Raw genomic sequence first — 18,835 nt, forward strand, 5'->3', positions numbered from 1 at the left:
ATATAAGCACTTTTGTCTGGGTGTTAGTGGAAGCAACATACAAAACATAAAAGGAAAAAGAAAGAACTGTAGCCTCTAGATACAATGTAATAAAAATTTTAGTTCAAATCAAAAAACATCTGAAGAATCAGTAACACTTTTGACAGTTCCACAGTGATTAGCAAAGTCAACCTCCAACTCCAAAGGAAAAAGGATGCTCCAACAATATTATCTTCTGATGGACCCCTTTTTTCCCAACTGTTAACACCAATTTTGCACTCTCCCAGGGGCATCTATATTCAGGTTTCAAAGGTGGATTTTTCAAACAGTACTTAGATACTTAACATGCTGAAAATCAGAGCACAATTTGACATGCAAATTTCTCTAAGGCCTATAGAGGAACCACCCAGAAGGAGGGTGAAAGGAGGATCACTTACCACAGTAACACTGACAGCCATTGTTCCTTCACATCAGCTGAGCTGAAGACAAAAAGGGAGGCAGATCATCAAACAAGAGCTGAATGGGTAACAGCCTTCTGAAACTCTACCCAATTTCATTTATATATGGCTGTAAGTCAAAGTTGTTTCCTGCAAAGCCCTGGAACAAAAGCACAGTCCTTCCCTTCTTCTGTTCTATTTCAACAAATAATAAAAATAATAGTAACAAAAAAATCCCAGCAACAAAATGGACCACGTTTCCTGTCATACTGGTGAGTGTCCAGATAAGGGACAAATCCCTTTCTGTGAAGTTGGAGTTATCTCACCTCGTTATTTTTGCAGTGACCTCTAATTGCTATTTTCTTTCTCCTAGTATTTCCTTCCCAATGTCTGCCATTCCTAGAAGCTTTTGCTGCCAGCACAGGTTACCCAGGTTTCAAGGTAAGGAAATGGAAAAGGAAATGGGCCCTTTAGCCTCAGTCATTGTTTCACTTGACACATGGGAGACCTGAGTAGCTACCGGGATGCAGAGGGAGGTCTGATGTCTGATAAGATACCTGAAGGTGACAACATAGTTGGTGATAGGCCAGCCAATGACAAATGAGTTCTCGGGACTCATCTTTTTCTCTGTCACTTCACTGAGACAGGTGCCGGTCCACACTTCACTCAGATGCACTTGCTTTTTCAGCTTCAGGCTGGAGGAGGATCTACAATGGAAATTATTAATTCCTTAGGCAAGAGACCAACATCTAGACCTCCAGAGTCTGATCATGCACCCTTCCAGTCTTGCAGTGACAGCTCTTCATCTATACGTGGCAGAAGGAGTCAGACTGACAATCAGTTTTGTCCTTCTACCTCTTGCCCTCATGATGTATCTTCAAGCAACTTAATAAGGGAAAGGGCAAAACTGATTACACAACCTTTCCCTTCAGACAAATGGAGTGAAACACTAATACCAAGAAGAATTTGTAAAAGTGGAAGAGGGAAATGCCACATTTTAGATTCACATTTCTAAAGAAGCATTGTTTTGGAGGCTGCTAGGTGCTCCACAAATAGATCAGAGTCTCATAGAATCACAGAATCTCAAAACTTGGAAGGTACCCACATGATCATTGAGTCCAACACCTGGCTCTGCACAGGACAGCCCCAGAAATCCCACCATGTACTGAGCCTAGCTTCAACAGCACCTACTTGGGAAAAGGAATGAGTGGGAATTCCTCTTACTTGGACTTGGCAATGACCAGCATATCACTGAACAAAATCAGGTGTCTTTCCTGGGTCTGCAGGCCCACGGTTAGCTGTACTCGCTCGTCCAGGATGAAGGTGGAGCCTGGGCTGCTGAACACCCCACTTGGCAGCCCATTGTCTGAATGGGAGGAGGAAAGAATAGTTTCCCTGGAGGAGTAAGAAAAATCACAAGACTCTGTCAGAAGCTTTTCATAGAAGGGTTTGTGATTGGACACAGGCATCTGTTTTGGAGAAGCCTGATAGCCCCGTGCTTCTCCCAGCCCCTACTGCTCTCTATTATGACCCACATTCACCTAACTCTGCACAATTAACTTTACCAGCCTCAGACAGATGGAAAATTGCCTAAATGCCCACACCAAATCTTGTGATGTTAAGCTGCTGAAATAGTAGTTTGTGAGTAATTTCTCACTCAGGTAAAAGACTTACTTCCTGCACATGTGTGTGAGCTACAACTTGGACATGGAAAGCTCATGGCGTGGCTCAGCTGGGCGTGGGGGGCACTGCCCTTACTGCGCATGTTTTCCATCCAAACGGAACAATTTGTCAGCACAAGAGTTGCAGCATAAAGAAAATGAACTGCATGTACTTCTCTAATTCCAGACATCTGATTCTGGCTTGCCTGGCTGCCATCCAGCTTCTTGTTTCCACTGGGATTCATGCAGGTGCTCACCATTTCCAGAAAACCCTGAGGGTTTTTGCATGTTGACTGCAGTCAACAATGGGGACTGAACCAGACCCTCTCCCTATACTGTCCTCAGCTGGAAGAGCTCTGCCAAGCGCAATCTCCTCGCTTGTACCTCAGCACCCCCACTGAGCACCTCCTGAGCACTGCTCTGGGCTCAGGTGAGCTGGCACACAACAGCTCCCACAGCCATTTCTGGGTCTCAGCACGTGGGATGTGCTGCGTGAACATGGAAGAGTTCATGTTCATGTTCACACAGTGTGTTCATGTACCTAACCCTGATTTAATTAGATTTAATTAGTGAACCTAGCCTTAGATTGACACAGAAAAAAACTCACAGAGATCCTCCTGTCTCTACATACAGACAAAAATGTGTATCTTGCTTGCAGGCAAGAATACTTGCCTTCCCTTCACCCCTCAGCAATTCTGCTCTACCCTCTACTGCTCTACTCTCTAGTCTGAGGGCACTCTACACAAACAAAAAACCACACGAGCTGTAAGTGTAGTATTTTTGACATTGTTGGTCTTAACTCAGTTTCCACTGGCATCATAACTGAACTCATTTGATTTCACAGGAGTGAGGTTAAAACGAGCCAGTAGTTGCTTTACTAAAATCATCCCCCAGTCACAGGAACACCTGCACTCTGGCAAACAGAAATTACCTCTTTCCTCCTCACCTCTCCACAGCCACCAACAAGTGAATCCTTGGCTTATGCAGCTGTGGGGTAACAAGTGAGAAGCTAAATAACCTTCAGATATGGTATTAAAAGGTCTCCATGTCTATCAGCTGAGCAATGGCATCTTACAATCCTAGCAGTGGATTTCCTAAAGCTGGAAGATTACCCAGCTTTATAAACACAACAGCAGGATAGCAAAAAAATCTCACTGATGCTCTGGTGGCCTAAGCAAAGATGGCATTGGACCAGCTCCCTCCATAGCAATACATCACAAGAAACATTTAAAGCTTCCCTCCCTCACAAGGATGTTCTCCAGCCAAATAAAGTCAAGAATTTGTTTCTCTTCCTCACTTTTTTTTTCCCCTAGTGCAATTTAGAGTGGGTGGGAGGAAGGACAAAAAAGTCACATAACTTTGTCAAATGACAACCAAATGAAAATCAGTCCTGCCCTTTATATTAAATGATCCAGTCTCAACTGACCCCCCCACACTCATTCCAGAGAAGCAGGATGTACTGTGCATCGATCACCAATGGTGTGATACAAAAGGGATATTCTTCGGGAGGGCTGGTCCAGATCAAAATGTCAATCAGTTCAGCTTTATCATCTCTTTCTTACAAAGAAAGAAAAAAATCAAACTAAAAAAATCCCTCAGGAAATGTTATTTACAAGACTGCTATCAGAGTAAGGCAGAAAGGACCATGGTATCCCCTTATTTGTCTCTAGCAGCGACACAGTGCTGCAGGAGGAAGAGGGGATGAGGTCGAGGAGGACTCAGCTCCCACTGTTGGAACTGAGGTGCTCAGCTCAGGGCTAAGTAAGCACACTTAGAGTTTCAGCAGAAGATGTACATGTCTGGCATGTGGCTCCCTGACTGCTGACATTCCCAGTGCTTCACACTGCAGGAGCAAAGCATCAGCAGAGACTCGATGGAGATGCAGGCAAGGAAGGCAGCTTTCCACTACCCCAGCTGGTTGTAAGGGAAAGCTGCTGTCCTCTGACAGGGACATGGCTGTCCTGGAGCATGTCTGGGTCTGGCGGCTCTTCCAACAAACATCCTGAGCTGATGCCATCCTGCACAGGGCTATCAGGGTCTGGGCATGCCTCCCACCACTCCCTCCACCTCCAGAAGCAGCTCCAGCCCCCTAACCTGCCCAGGTGTACCTGTAGCTGAGCCAGAGGCAATTCTCAGGGCTGTCCCTCCCCCTGGCAGTCCAGCAGATGGAGCAAGGGCTGCAGAGGGCTCTGGCAGTGAGTAAGCTGGGGGTGGCTGCACAGGGAAATGCTGAGGTGGAACGCCAGGATGCTCCTCAGGGGTGCTAAATGCAGCCCATGTCCTGCAACCCACCACGTCTGTCTGGTGCTTCGTCCCTCTCCACCTGCCCCCGCCTGCCCCTGCTGCAGGACCAAATTGCCCTCACATTGTTAAATGAATTTGAAAACCAGTTTGATTTCAGTCTGTATAGGCAGAAAGATGGAAACAGGAGTCAGAAAGGTATTTCCTCTACCTGGAATGGGACTTTGATTTGCCAAGGGCTTTGGTAATGGCAGATGAGGTAGATCGTCTTCTTTGGACGATGGGCTTCATCTTCTGCAAGACAAAAAGATATTCAAGTTAGCCTGGCCACCTTGGAAACAGACCTGCTGCTCATTGCACTCTACAAATTTTCTTTTTGTCTAGCTAATAGTCATGAAACCTCAGCACTGAAAGCCATGATCTGTGCTGTCAGACACCTCCCTTCCCTTCCTGATCATTAAAACACTGCTCAACTCTCACATTTATGTTTTCACAGCCAAATCTCAAAGTAATTATATGAATAAACAGAGGAAAAAACCCAAAGTACGAAGTTCAAGAAAAACTTCCAAACATTCATACCATGGAATAGTTTGTTAGGGAAAGGTATAGAAATACAATTTAAAACTGGACCAGACAAAGATATGAAGAGCATGTAATACTCTAGGGAGTCGTACTTCATCAGCTGGAGGAATGGATGAGGCTCCTTAGTAGATTTTTCTCTATTTTCATTTTCCATGACTCACAGGCTCAGCAAACAGGCTGTTACTAGGCCCCTCTCCAGGCAGCCTAACCTCAAGACATTTGTGTCTTTTTTAACAGCCACAGCATCTTATATAACACAGAAGTGGGGTGACTGTAATGGTGAGACCTGAGAGTTAGAAATGATAACTATCCAAGTCAACATATACAGAGGTCACAGGTCTCCTTTTATTTGCTAAATAAATTTTGTGCCGGAGAAAGATGACAGATTTTAGCCTGGGAGAGAAATCCTTACATCAGTGACTCTTGATTAGTAAGCATGGGAAAATCTGTCCCATGGCTCATTTCTAATTTCAGCATTTGCCTATGTTAGAGCTTTAAGTGCCAGGGAGTTCAGAGCATATTGAGACTTACTGATCTTTTGACTTCTGAATGTTACAAAATATGAAAAATTCTAAGAATAAAAGAAATCATGATTGCTGGTTGATGAGGGAGAGGCCCTATGGGGAGAATTTGTTCCTTTTGTTAATTGTATACTTTTCAAGGTCTGTGCTCAACACAGAAGACATTCATTGCATGTGAGCTCACTGGTTCCATCTTTGAGGACACAAGGCTATTACAGCTTGGCACCTTATGACAACATTAATATTCTTGTGATGTCAGAGGAAGGTATTATCCTCGTATCAGTGGTAGAAATGCAAAGGACAGAGCCATTTCAGTCAACTTGCATGACTGGTGTTCACCACATTGTGTCTGGTTTTTCAGAGCAAACTGGAAGGCTGGCTGGGGCTGGTTTGAAGTACTTGCTTCTGTTTACCCTCCCTGGAGCTACAGAAGCTCAGCATGGCTGCAGGTCTGTCTCCAGGGGTTTGTGTGAGAAAATAAAAGTTGGTTACGTGATGTAACACAGTTCAGAAAGGAAATCCATGGCAGAGGCTGGTGTGGAGTCCAGCTGTCAGGGAAGGGACACCCTCCTCATCTCCCATTTAGTTTATACCTTTTGACTTCTGCAACAAAAGACGTGGGAATCCTACAGGCTAGAGCTTTCTACAACACAGACTCCTTACTCCATGCCTGATCAGGTCCAACAGAAGCCTCCAAAACACAGATGACCTTGTGAAAAAGCATGTGTGATTATGTAACTTGAGCTGGAGTGGGCCTGCAAGTGTGATTTAGTAAAGCAATTTCCTAATATATGAATATTCACTTTGCAGTATCAGTAGTGTTCCCTGAGTAGGTTCCCTGGGTACATATACATATGTAGACAGAGGCAGATGGATGGCAATTTCTCCCTCATACCCTGCCATGACATTGCCAAGCGAAAATCTGTCTTTGGAAGTTTCACAGGGAGAACTGAATAAAAATAACATCAGCTCAGAAATGCTTGTTTTTAAAAAAGGAAGTTCCTACTAAAACAGAACATCTGGCTTCTGGAGGTGCCTTAATGGAATAAAATGTTCCTACAAACATAATGCAGCAAAGCATCAGTCATGCACTATCTTAAGGTGGGAAGCGAGGATGGGTGTGGATGCCTGGGGGCAAACGCCAGCAGCAGCCAGCTGCAGCGGTCACGGATGAAGACAGGGTGAGCTGGTGCACCTCTGTGCCAGGGACATTGCAGATTGCAGCAGCGTCTTCAATGGCATTGTAATAAACCCTTGCTTGTGATAGTATTTTCTGTGCCAACAAATCCCACGGCACACAGTACCTTGCTGTAGGTAGGGCAATCATTTTGGCCACTCCAAAACCACTCTCTTCTGGGGTACAAGTGGTACTAAAGACATACATGGTGGAACTTTAGTGTAGGAGGGCATTTATCCCAGAATAAATTTCAGGGAGTCAGTACTGGTGGATCTCTTCTTCTGACCACTGGCAAGGGTTTCAGACTGTATCTGAATGGTGGCAGCAGTGCCTTCCAAGCAGCCTTGTCTTTGCCCACACACCTCACCTCTCCTGAGAGGTCTGAGGACCTGTCCCAGAGCACCACTTCCAGCAGGCACTGGGCTACCCCTGGACGTCTAACAAAGACAGAACTGTGAGTTTCCAGTGAAATGCTGTGACTACAGGACACAAGGTACTCCCCATACTTGATCTCTCCAAAAAAAATGCTGAGATCATCAGCTGTCCAGAGGTCCAGCTGCCTGACCCCAAACAGACTCTAGGCAAACCAAAAAACTGCCTTCCAAGACCTCAGCCAAAGTCTCTTTGATCCTAGCCAGTCACGTCCCTTTGGCAGGACATCACTGAGATGACGGAATCCCCTTACTGTAGGTAAGGCAATCATTTTGGCCACTCTGAAAGTAGCATTGGACTGAGGGAATTGGACACAACTAATTGGCACAATTTCAGGGGTAACATACTTAATTTGCATATTTAATAAAGGAATAATAAATTGTTCTGCCTTTGGTTTCAGTAGGCATACAAAGTAGAACAGTTGCTTGTGTGCTCCCTCTCCACATGGGAGAACCTAGGTGTATAGCCCATTTTAAACAGTTTGCGTATGGGCCAGTCCATGTAAGTGACATTTTCTTAAGAGGCAGCTGGACAAGGACAGAGTCTCCTAACACCTTGAGTGTTCTCCCAGTGCCATGTAAATGTGCTCTGAATCCTGCATGCTTCTAAGCTCTACAGTTTTATGGTTTTCTTGCAAAAAAACCCCTCCCATCTCACTACACAGAAGCAGCATTACAAGTCCTCTGTCTGATGTTGGAGCCCCTTCATCCTCCTGCCCAAAGGCTGGGCTCAAGCAGAGCTGGCTGGGCTCCAAGGCGGGGGCTGGTGGCTCCCAGCCGGGCTCACCTGGCTGCCAGCAGCGTTGGGCAGCTCTTGCCCACGAACATTGTTTCTAGATGAAGAGGGCACCTCGTTGTGCTCCTCCATGCAGGAGCTAGGGAGTGTTTTCCTGGAGGTCAGCTTTGCTCTCATTCACTGGGCACGGAATCAGAGAACTGCTGAAGGACATGGCGTGATCTCTGTGCTGTTTTGGTGCCATGGAAACAGATACTCATTTACCCAACATACTCTGGAAGTGCTTGAACACTTCTAACACTCTGGACCATGTTTGTGCATTACTCATCTCTGAGCTGCTGATTTTAGCTGTGTATTTCTTGGCACCAGGGAGGTTGTGAGTCTAATGCCCTTCATTCCAAATCCATGTATGGTCTATGCTATCGGCTCAGCTGGCCAGCAGCAGTGGGGTTTTTTTCCCCCACTGGCCTCTGCACTTGAATGTTATTCTCCAGATAGTTAAGGTGGGATGGAGCTGAAAAATAATGACACCTGCTTAGCACAGGGTGGGTTTTCCTTCTGTCAATAGCTGGTCAAAGTTTGCAATGCCTGTAGCTCTGGAATGACACTGTTTGGTTTAGTTGCCATTCAGAAATGAAAAAAAATTGTTTAACAGGGATTTTTCTGCACAACATAAATTGATATTTGTTTCAGAAATATTGATACACTGTTTCTTTGAAACTACCCCGTGCTTTCTTCAACCCCAGTGTTTCAAGGTGGGGTTGCAGCACCCAGCTCACACTTCCAAGGGAAATTTGCTGCTCCCAACGCTCTTAGCTGCCAGGCTCTGTTACTCTTTTATGTGGAACATTAAGCTGTCAGTGTCACTCTCCCCTCATTAGACAAATAGTCCACTTCTTTGCTGCAAAGGTGATGAAAGGGTATCATATACTCTTCAAAAAAACCACCCCAATTTTTATAACCATGTACTCAGAGTCCATTTCATGCTGACATTCTTATCTGTTAGGGAGGCTTATGTTGCTAAAGACACAGTGAGAGAGAGTAAAACATGGGTCACAATGTCGTTGATTATTTGAAGCATCACAGATTGTTCAGAGCCTGCAACATCAACATTATTCTTATTCTTGGATGGATGTTGTGAAACACTTTGTTCCTACAAATTCTCCCCTCACAGTATCAGCATGTGCTGTCAGAGCAGATAGCAGATCACTGCCAGTAATCAGCTGAGCACAGTTGTCAGTGGTCTACTAGAACAGGGCAAAAGTTACTGTATAAATGTAGGACATGGCCACTTAGTTCTCAGGCAGCATTCAAAAAATATTTAAGAACCCAGTTAAGAGTACAGAAACAATTCATCACTTGGACTTGGATCCATCCATGTGAAAGCAACTGCTGCTGTTCTAGCCGATAATGAGTTTACATTAGCAGAGGCATGCCTACGAAAGTCTCTTAATGAGATAATGTGGGACACTGCCGCCTCCTGCTCTGTTCATGTGAGCACTGGATGCTCTACCATGTACCCATGTCAGACTGCTGTTGCATTTCTAGTTAGAAAATGCCATCAGAGAAAGATAACGACACAGAAGAGGAAATTGTTCAGTGCATAAAATGGAATCAGGCATTAGGTTACATGAACTGAAAAAAACCTTGGCTTGCCATTGTATGTGGACTTAAAGTGAGTTTAGGGAAGAGTGCACCCGCACGACTGCTGTCTCCTTCACTCCTGCTCCCAGACTTCATCTGCCACTCAGCAAACTGTACAGTTTGAACATGACCCCTCAAGCTGGAACAGTTTTAGCAGGGGCTCCAGCAGCTGTTGTCTTGCAGCCATTCCCCCTTGCCTCAAATGGGAAATCCATCACAGGGCACCCACTGGGAGGCAGGCACGCTGTGGTTGCCTGCCTTGAGTCTCATCAGGGTGCTGTGCCACTCTGCCAGCCTGGTCTTGGCTGATACTGGCTTGAAAAGCTACACTCCTTCCTACATCATGCCGTCACCTCCTTGGAGGAGATGTGTTTTCTTCTCAGCCTTGGTTTCCTGCCCAGCTCAGAATAAGATAAAAACACTCCACTTCTCCAAGTGTCTCTTAAAGGTGAATATTTGGAGTTCTAGGACCAAGACAAAACCCTGGGCTGTGATTTGTTTCCTACACTGGCTTCCCCCTCTTTGCACAGTTCTCAGCCAGGGGAAGATTGGATCATCTCATTTACAAGGACTGGCTGAGGGACTCGGGCTTGTTCAGCCTTGAGAAGAGACAACTGAGAGGTGACCTCATCAATGTCTGTCAGTATCTGAAGGGAGGGTGTCAGAGGCTGGACCCAGGCTCTGCTCGGTGGTGCTGAGCAGTAGGACAAGAGGCAATGGGCAGAAACTGGAAGACAGGAAGCTCCATCTGAACATGAGGAAGAACTTTACTGTGCAGGTTCTGTGCGCACTGGAACAGATTGCCCCGAGAGGGTGTGGAGTCTCCCTCTCTGGAGATATTCCAGAACTGTCTGCACACAATCCTGTGCATTGTGCTCTAGGATGACCTGCTTGAGCAGGGAGGATGGACCAGATGACCCAATGTGGTCCCTTCCAGCCTTACCCATTCTGTGATTCTGTGAAGATGCCATGTATAGCAGAGATATACTCCCACGATAGTGGTCATGACTAGGCATTGCTAACCAGCTTCCTTCCAGCTCACCGCCAGGCAGGCAGGCAGGCCAGCATGACCCGACAGGGAAAAGGCTCCAAAATGGAGAAGGCCCTCCAAAATACATGCTCTGTATGAACCATGGTTTGATGTGAACTCAGAGCTAAGAAACTTGGGTGTAAATATTTATCTGAGCCATTTTACACAACTTCATCTTCCTGTCATGTTTCACTAACTGCTTCCCTCGCTCTTACTGCTAATACACAGCTCCAAACAAACTAAAACATTTCTTAAAATATGCAGAGCCTGGTGGCAGTAAACCAGTTTGCAAGGACACACTTTGAAACATTTCCTTTTCCTTCCAAGAAATGGAACCCTGCTGGTTTATTTTAAAATGTCCCATATAAGTGGGACTGAGAGAAACAATTCTTGCCTGCCAAAGGCCAAGTGGGTTTTCCACTTGGAGGTGGAAAGGGAGGTGGCTGGGGATTAGCTTAATTCACACTAATCTGTTCCATGCCACATTTTTTCCCTGCTGCCATGGATTACTTGTGCCTTCCTCGGAGTCTGGAGCAATGCCAGCAGTGGATGGCAATGAGGGAGGATATCCTGCAAAGTGTGGAAGGGACTGTCACCACACAGAGCACCAGTCTTCCTGACTGAAGCAGGTCTTTCTGAGCAGCTGATGTAATGGGGATATTCTTAAGTGGCACTGGGCTGGAACCCAAATAAGGACACTTGGAACTTGTCATGGCTTGGGGCTGTGTTTCTGGCTACTGAACACAGCCTTGCCAGCAATGCCCATGCCTGGAGAACAGCACAAATGTTCAGTCCCATGACACAGCACTGCTCGCGGTCCCAAAGAAGAGCAAAACTCTCAACTGTCACTCAAAGACAGGCAAGGTGGGGCCCAAAAGCTTTAAGCAGGAAGACAAACCACAGGTGTCATCCATCAACTGTGCCTCTGTAAAAAACATGGTGCCCACCTGCAGCTCTGTGTTCCCTGAGGTCCCAGAACCGGACAGAGAAGTGAAAACTGATGAATACAAAAATAAAAATATATCCTGCTATTTCCAAGCCTCTCAACCCTGATACAGCGTTGGTGGACAGAATCTCTAAAAGTTAGAGGCAGCCTCTGCTGAGAACATCCACAGGCGGTCTTTTCTCTGCAAATCTTAAGGTTCAGCAGGAGAGGGGTGTTTGTATATTCTGGAACAACAGAAAAAAAGCACTGCAAGAACAATGTTTACTGCTGGTGAGGGTCATTCTTAGATATCACCTGCAGCAGGAATACGCCCTGAACATCCAAAGGATACACTTGGACAAAGTATTTTTTGCATCAATATCAATTTGAAAACCTTTGAACAACATAAATACAAGTCTCTTTCTGTCACTAGCACAGCACAGCAAATCACTAATTGATGGAAATTGAAGAGATCAATAAATATTGATGTTGATTCAGAAATACTTCTGAATTTTGAGCATTTGGCCTGGCAAGACATGAACAGATGCTAGATGAAGTGCTTCCTCCCCCTTCTAGTACTGGCAAGGGAGATTGAAAGCACTGGGAAAAGTAAAACCTTGTTTTATAAAATTTCTTCCCTTTTCTTCGAAGTCCAGACAGTTTTGTCACAATTCTTATGTCCGGGGCCAAGTAAATTTGAAATATGTGTTGATAATGGATTAGACCAAACATCTGGCATCTGTTGGGATTTTCCTGAAATTCTTCTTCATATGCTGAAAACCCATCACAACAGATTGCCCCTACATGTTTTGATATAATTTTATAGCAGGACTCTTCCCTCATTCCTTTCCTTCCTTTGAACCAATGCTGAAAGCTACCCCAGGAACATCTCACAAGGAATTCTAAAGAAAATCTCTACACACCTCTACACACATTTATGGTCTCTGGCCTTAAGCTGAGGCATGCTCTGACGATGAGCATGACATCAGTGAATAAAAGGTGACTACAGATACTACTCACATGGGAAATCAGTGGGAGTACACTTTTATAAAGCCCTTTGGACCATTTAATTTATGTTGGTACTTTGGGGTAGAAGTTTGTGTTGTGAAGTTGTATATATAACATTGGAAGGGAACTTGCTGGGTTTCACAGGATAAAAATTCATCAATGAGGCCAAAGTAAATTAAGAATCATGCTCTTTCTTTAAAAATGCAAATAAACAGTTCACTGAATTGAGCTTTGGCAAAATGAAAAACTTGCAGAGAAGCCAAATCTGAGGAACAGAAAAATGTAACACATTCCTTAGTGTCTTTAAAATAACTCCTTTTCCCTCTGCCTCTTGGTTCAAAACCCCTCCTCCTGCCACATTAAAAATTAAAAACTCATAGACAGCTGGGTCTGCTCAGCTGCAGAATTACTTCAGCCTTTCCATGCAGGGCTTCTGAGCATGAGTATGGTGGTCCAGACCCTGCCAGGGCTGAGATTACCTCCCAGTGCTTGAAATGCAGACTACCCAAGTCTGTGCGTGATAAAGGAAAATATAAACTGCGCAAGGAAGAGAAAGTGCAAACCACAAACAGTTTACAAGGCAGAAATGCTTCAGGTCTCCTGAGCAGACAGTACAGCTCCACTTGACACTGGTACAAATCCTCACCTCTCCCAGGCACACACCCAGGGCAAGGTGCCAAGGTGCCAGTGGCCCACAGCACCCCTGGGAGACTGACCAGAGACTCACCACCTTTAGAACTGCCCTGGATTTTGCTCAGGGATAGAATGAGGCTGGTTTCCAAGCCAGCTTCCCCCAGCCCTCATGCAAACTTGCAGGAATTGTGCTCCCCAAGGAAGGTCCCATGTTCCCCCCACATGACTGATGCTGCTGCAGGCAGAGGGTCAGTGGGCCCCTCCACCAGGCCACTGCCAGCAGCCTTCGGAGCCTGTGAGCTTAAGTACTGAGTGAATGTTGCTTCATGTTGAGTGATGGTGCTTCTCATCTATTTACAATGATTAAATCATTTTATTTGCAGCTTGGCCAGAGAAAGGGCTTTGAGAAGAGACAGCTCTGTGCATCTGGATTTCATTAGAGCTGAACATTAATCCCTTTATGCCTTATAAGCATCCCGTTAGCATTATACAGACTCGGCGGTTGTTAAATGGCATTCGCAGAGCTGACTGGCTGAAAAATGGGTTAATCAACAGCATCTCTGCTAGCACACACCATGAAAGGCATTTTCCTCCTTCTGCTGCTTGCTCATCTGCCTGTCAGCATCACTGTGGGTACACTCATAGTAGCATTTTCTGTCAAACTTCTTATCAGACCCCAGGATAGGTTTGTGCTGAATTGCAGGATTTAACTCCACAGAATTCTGCATTTGATTGAAATGAAAAATAGGCATCCTACCCTCAAATGAGGATCCCAAGATCATGAATTTCAGTGGAGCTGAGAGTCTAACGTTACATGAGCTGGGCAAATAAAAGTAGATTTTGGCTTGAACAATCACACTTTTTTGCCAGTTTTTGGAGTTGCAGGAAGGCATTAAGGGTTGAGCAGTGATAAAGGCCAAGAGGGAGACATTGCTCAGCTGCTGAGAAAAGGTCAAGAAAGGGAAGGCAGAAGGGAGCAGCATTATGTGAACTGAGCCCATGTGAAACAGAAGGTGCAAAGGAGAGGTTTGAAAACACAGCCTGAAGAGCTGCCAGTGGACTGGGAAAGGGAAGGAGAGAAGCTGATCAGAGCTGATGAGAAGCTCGAAGATCAAATAACCTGGAGGCCAGGGGAGAGTTTGCCAAGGCTAGCAAAGAAATATGCACATTCTTTTACTACAAAGCTCTTGCTATGAACCAATGCAAGTCAGGCTGTGTGGCTTTAAAGAACATGTCCCATTCTTTGATGGCATGAGAGGTAGAAAAATACAAACAGTGGAATCACTTCTATGCACATAAAGTTCCTTGCAAAAGGCTGTTATAATTATTCCACAGGAGCAACTGCTGCAAGCCACTGCAGAAACTCCGAGATGATCCAAGGAAAAGAAACAACAAAGGCAGAAAATCTTGTTCCCTTGAAGGCAGTAATAAAATGCCAGTGTTCTGCAGAGGATGGGGGTGGTGAGAGTGGGTATATCATCCCCTGGCAGCCAGTAAGGCTAAAGCAGCATAATGACCCCTCATGCCCTGTGCAAGGGCACAGGGTGGGGTTGTGGGGGTTGGATCTGTGTGACAGAGGGGCAGCACAGAGGCACAGAAGCATGGAGGTTCACCTGCCCCCAGGAGCACCTGGAGAGTGGCCATGGGGCTTTTTGGAGATGTTGTTCTCTGTGCCTCCATTTCCAGTACAGCCTGAAGGGGCAGGCAGTGGAAAACTCCAAGAAACATTCAATTTAAAGACAATTATTCTATTCATATATTATTCCCTGCTTTAATTTCTCACAGCATTTCTTTTTCACTTTTGCCTTAGCATCTACAGTGTGAAAACTGCATCAGCTGAAACTAGGCTAAATACAGGACATATTATGGAGTACAGATGACCCCAAAGGCTTCCTAGAATCTGTCTGTTGTGCCCCATTTCCCATTACTTGATCTTAACATGTTTATGAATAAACTAATATATCCAGTCATGAGTATTTTCATGGGTCTTTGGTAAACACTTTATAACTTGACATAATCTTTCCAATTTTGAGGTGTTCAGAGCAAAAAACAATTATCCAGCAAGATTTACAGACAAGCTACATAGATATAATTTATATTTGCCATTACTTAGCTGTTAGTATCTAGTAGTTTTACTAATTTTCAAGAGGAAAATTTTCCTGAGGTTGAATAGCAGCCTCTTCATGTGCAATCCCTACACAAGGACATGTGCACATACACATCTGCATACACACATACACATGCACAAAGCTCTTTTGGTTATAAACTTCCCAATAAATGTAGCAGACAACTTCAAAACCAAACCAAAACAAGCCTTTAAATAGGAATTATGAAAAATAAGTTTTAAATCACAAAAGCATCCTGTTTTGCTTCAGTTTCTCTCTCACATACCACAAACTGGGCGCCACCCTAGCTGTTTTCCGAGGGGCTAACTATGGATGCCTGGTTTTGGAAACTTTCATGTCCTTATCTGTCCTGCCATTTGGTCTGTGGGGACATGAGGAGGGCAGCACTGTGCACAAGCAAAGAAGGGCTGATCCCTAGTGCAGGGGCGCTGAGCACCTATCCCTGTGCCAGTTCCTCTTCCCACAGCTCTAAGATACCTCAGGAGGAAACACAGAGAAGTGGAAGATGAGAAGAAGTGGGGTTTATTGGTTTTTAGCTTTGCTTTAAACCACAGTGACTGTCACACTCCCAGCCTCTGGCTGAAGTGGAGAAGGTGCTGTTAAGCAGACTGGCTGTTTGCTCTGTCAGATGTCAGCACCCACAGTGCTGACACTGCCTTGAGGAGATGTCAGTCCCACACTAGCAGCACACAGAGGGGTGGGGAGCTGCCACGGCAGATTTCCTGACTTAGCTGAGAAGCCATCGACGTAGCTCAGTGTGCACCACAGCACCACACTTCAGTACAGCCCCTGGGTGACTTGTGTGTGCCAGCCGCCAGTCAGACACACTGCAGGGTGTCCCCTGAGCAGTGCTGCCAACAGCCAATGCACTGCTGGTGCTCCAGAGGCTGCTGAGGGTGTTCATTTGAGACAGGTGCGTGTGACACAGATGTGACTGCACACAGGTGATGCAGGACACAGGTGAGCAACAGCCTGAGTGGCTGAGTGCTGCTGGGGGCATTCTCAGAGGTGTTTGTATTCAGATCTGCTGGGAGCTGTTGCTCCAGCAAGAGCTGAATGGCATCAGCTGGCTAGAGTGGAGGAGTGTGTAGTATATTGATGAAAGTGAACAGAACAAATACAGGAATCTGGGGGTGTTTTGGAGGGTGCTGGTGTGACAGAGGAGTGGTGAACCTGGGGCAGGCAGGAAGATGGAGTACACTGTGCTGCTGATGTAATGCTGTCCACAAGGGACCAGGAAAGGATCCACAAGGATCTCTGCATCAGAGCTGCAAATCAGAACCTTATGCATTACAAGCAGGAGAGGATCTGAGAACCCTCATGGCTGGTCATGAAGAACAAGCACCCGCTACATCTTCAGTCTAATTAAGAGAAACCATATTCATGGTACATTGCTCATCATCTCCCATACCTGTGAAGTAAAACCAGTCTGACTACAGAGGTGATTGAATCACATCCCCTGGTTACAACCTAAAAGAGTTCCAGCCCTGGAGCTAGCTCCTCTGCAAAGAAGAGACCACTTCCCAAGTCTGGGGCTAGCCCAGTTGAATTATAATTAAGAAAGGTGGAGCACCAAGAAGCATAATAAATCACCTAGACCAGAGCCATGTCAAGTGATCTACATTTGGGTTCAGCCAAAATCTAAAGTGCAACAGCACTTAAAGACAGGTAAAAAGAAAGGAACTGTATCCAGTGCTGTTGATGCAAAGACCTTTGGTGAGAACCCAGCGACTGCAGGGGAGACACACACACTATCATTACATCTCCATGCCTATCCAAAATTAGGCTATCCACCCATCCAAAGTGTGGTATCATGTTTGAGAGGGATTCCGTGAAGCCACTGACTCTCAAAAAATCCAAATCTACTTAAACCGATAAACTCTAATATTTATTTTCCTCATGGAAGGAATCTATGTTAAATTTTAAAACCTCACTAGAGGGCGATAAATAGATGTGCTTCAACAAAGCCATTGCCTGTGCAGGCAGTGAGATCTTGGAGAAAACTGGTCAGCTGCAGTCTCGGGGGGTAGGTTTAAAAGGTCTGTGCAGACCAAAACAGTGTCCTGAACACCTCTCTCTGGCTCACAGACTAAATACTTTACTTCTCTTTAGCTGTGCACAGGAAAGCATCAGTCCAGGGGCCCAAGAAGTTTACCCAAGAACTTCCCTGCAGCTGCGCATGAGCCAGCTCTCGGCGAGGCATTGGCAGCTGATTATCAGGAACATTCCCATTTGTACATAACCCATCAAGTACCCGTGGCTTAATGAGCTGGAAGTCATGCTCGACAAACTGATGACCAGGTCCTTAACGGCATCAGTGGAAGGCTGAGGTTCAGTGCCTGGTCCTCCTTTGTGCATCTGGGGAATACAATCTATATAGAGCTTCATGCTCCTGCAGAAGAGGTGTTCATGGCCCTAGTGGTCAGGCTGTGCAAGTGAGACACTGGCTGTGATGCTGAGGCAAAGAGCACCCTGTTAAATGCCCTCATTTTCCATCGTCTGCAGATAATGCAGAGTTGCCACATCACAGCAACACTCCGGGTTACACAAAGGGATCAATAGGCAGGGGTCTGCTTAGCAAAAAGAATGTTAAGGAATATTGTAAATATGGAATAACGTCAGAAGGTAAACGGAAACCCAGCCACCACTGTCTTAGGTAGGGCTCATAGGTAAAAACTGCAAGTGGCTCTAAAGAACTGGCAGCAAAAGCTGCGATGAACCATCACTCTGGATCACAAGGATTTACCTGGCTGTGGGTACACTCCAGCCCCTGGAAAGCATTACAAGTATTACAACTAGCTGCAAATTTTTAATTTTTTTTTTTTTTAAACAGAACTTGCTATTTGTTCCAGTGGAAACTCCCTGCAAAGAAAATTGTTCCACTCAGACACTGTTTGTGTTGGATGAATCATTTGAGAATTTCAAACTGGCACTTTAGAAAATGCTTACAGCTTTCCCTCTCGCTTTCCATTATTTCAGGCTAACCTTAGTGCTAATATGATATTTTGTTGTTTGTTCTGTTGAGCTGAAAAATCACCAAGGACAGTTGCCGTTCTGTAAAGCCCGGGCACTCCCGTCCGGCCGCAGCCGGTGCCGCCAGCTGCCCTCAGGGGCGGCTGCAGCTGCTGCCGGGGAGGCAGAGGGATGAGGCAGCGATGGCAGGGTATCGCGCCTGTCCTTCTGTCCCGACACGAGCACACATAACGCACCCCCGACAGCTCCCTTGGATCAGCGGCGGGATGCAGCAGGGATTCTGAGAATGCGCTTCACCGCACCGGCGCTCCCAAAGTCCCGCGTGAGTCCCGTCCCGACCGCAGGCACAACCCCGGCTCCGCACACACCGGACCCCACCTCCGCCGCCCCCGGCCCATCCAGCGCCTCCCGATCCGCCTCCGCGGAGCCTCCCGCGGCCCCGGCGTCGACAGCTGAACGTCTCCGCCACCGACCCGCAGCGCAGCCACCCCGGCGGTGGCACACCCGCCCCCGTCCCGTCCCGTCCCGTCCCGTCCCGCCCGCGGTACTTGCCTGGCTCCGCGCGGAGCCCGCGGCGCAGCTCGGGGCGCGGCCGCGCTATCATGCCCGCGGCAGGGGCGCGGCGCGGCCCATGGCCAGTGGCCGGTGGCTGCTGGCCGGTGGCTGCCGGCGGCGGCGGCCCCACGCTCGGTCCCGGAGCAGCGGCGGCGAGTGAGCGCGGGGAGGGGCGG

The 18,835-nt window shown here is 46.4% G+C and overlaps 1 protein-coding gene across 1 annotated transcript in view; it reads right to left on the minus strand.

The window, feature by feature from the left end:
• The window catches only part of LOC121665214 (rho GTPase-activating protein 20-like), a 30,695-nt gene extending 11,915 nt beyond the window's left edge, over positions 1-18,780 (minus strand). Inside the window, exons 1-5 of the mRNA XM_042029195.1 lie at positions 18,657-18,780; positions 4,530-4,612; positions 1,641-1,811; positions 974-1,123; positions 417-458 (exon numbers count right to left, since the gene is read on the minus strand). Of these exons, the coding sequence (XP_041885129.1) occupies positions 417-458; positions 974-1,123; positions 1,641-1,811; positions 4,530-4,609 (443 nt within the window). The 5' untranslated portion in view covers positions 4,610-4,612; positions 18,657-18,780. The remainder of the gene's footprint in view (positions 1-416; positions 459-973; positions 1,124-1,640; positions 1,812-4,529; positions 4,613-18,656) is intronic.
• Positions 18,781-18,835: the final 55 nt, after the last annotated feature.

This window comes from Corvus kubaryi, unplaced genomic scaffold, assembly GCF_017639235.1.
Source record: "Corvus kubaryi isolate FWS band 111438036 unplaced genomic scaffold, C.kubaryi_AGA036_p1.0 37322, whole genome shotgun sequence".
Lineage (NCBI taxonomy): Eukaryota > Metazoa > Chordata > Aves > Passeriformes > Corvidae > Corvus > Corvus kubaryi.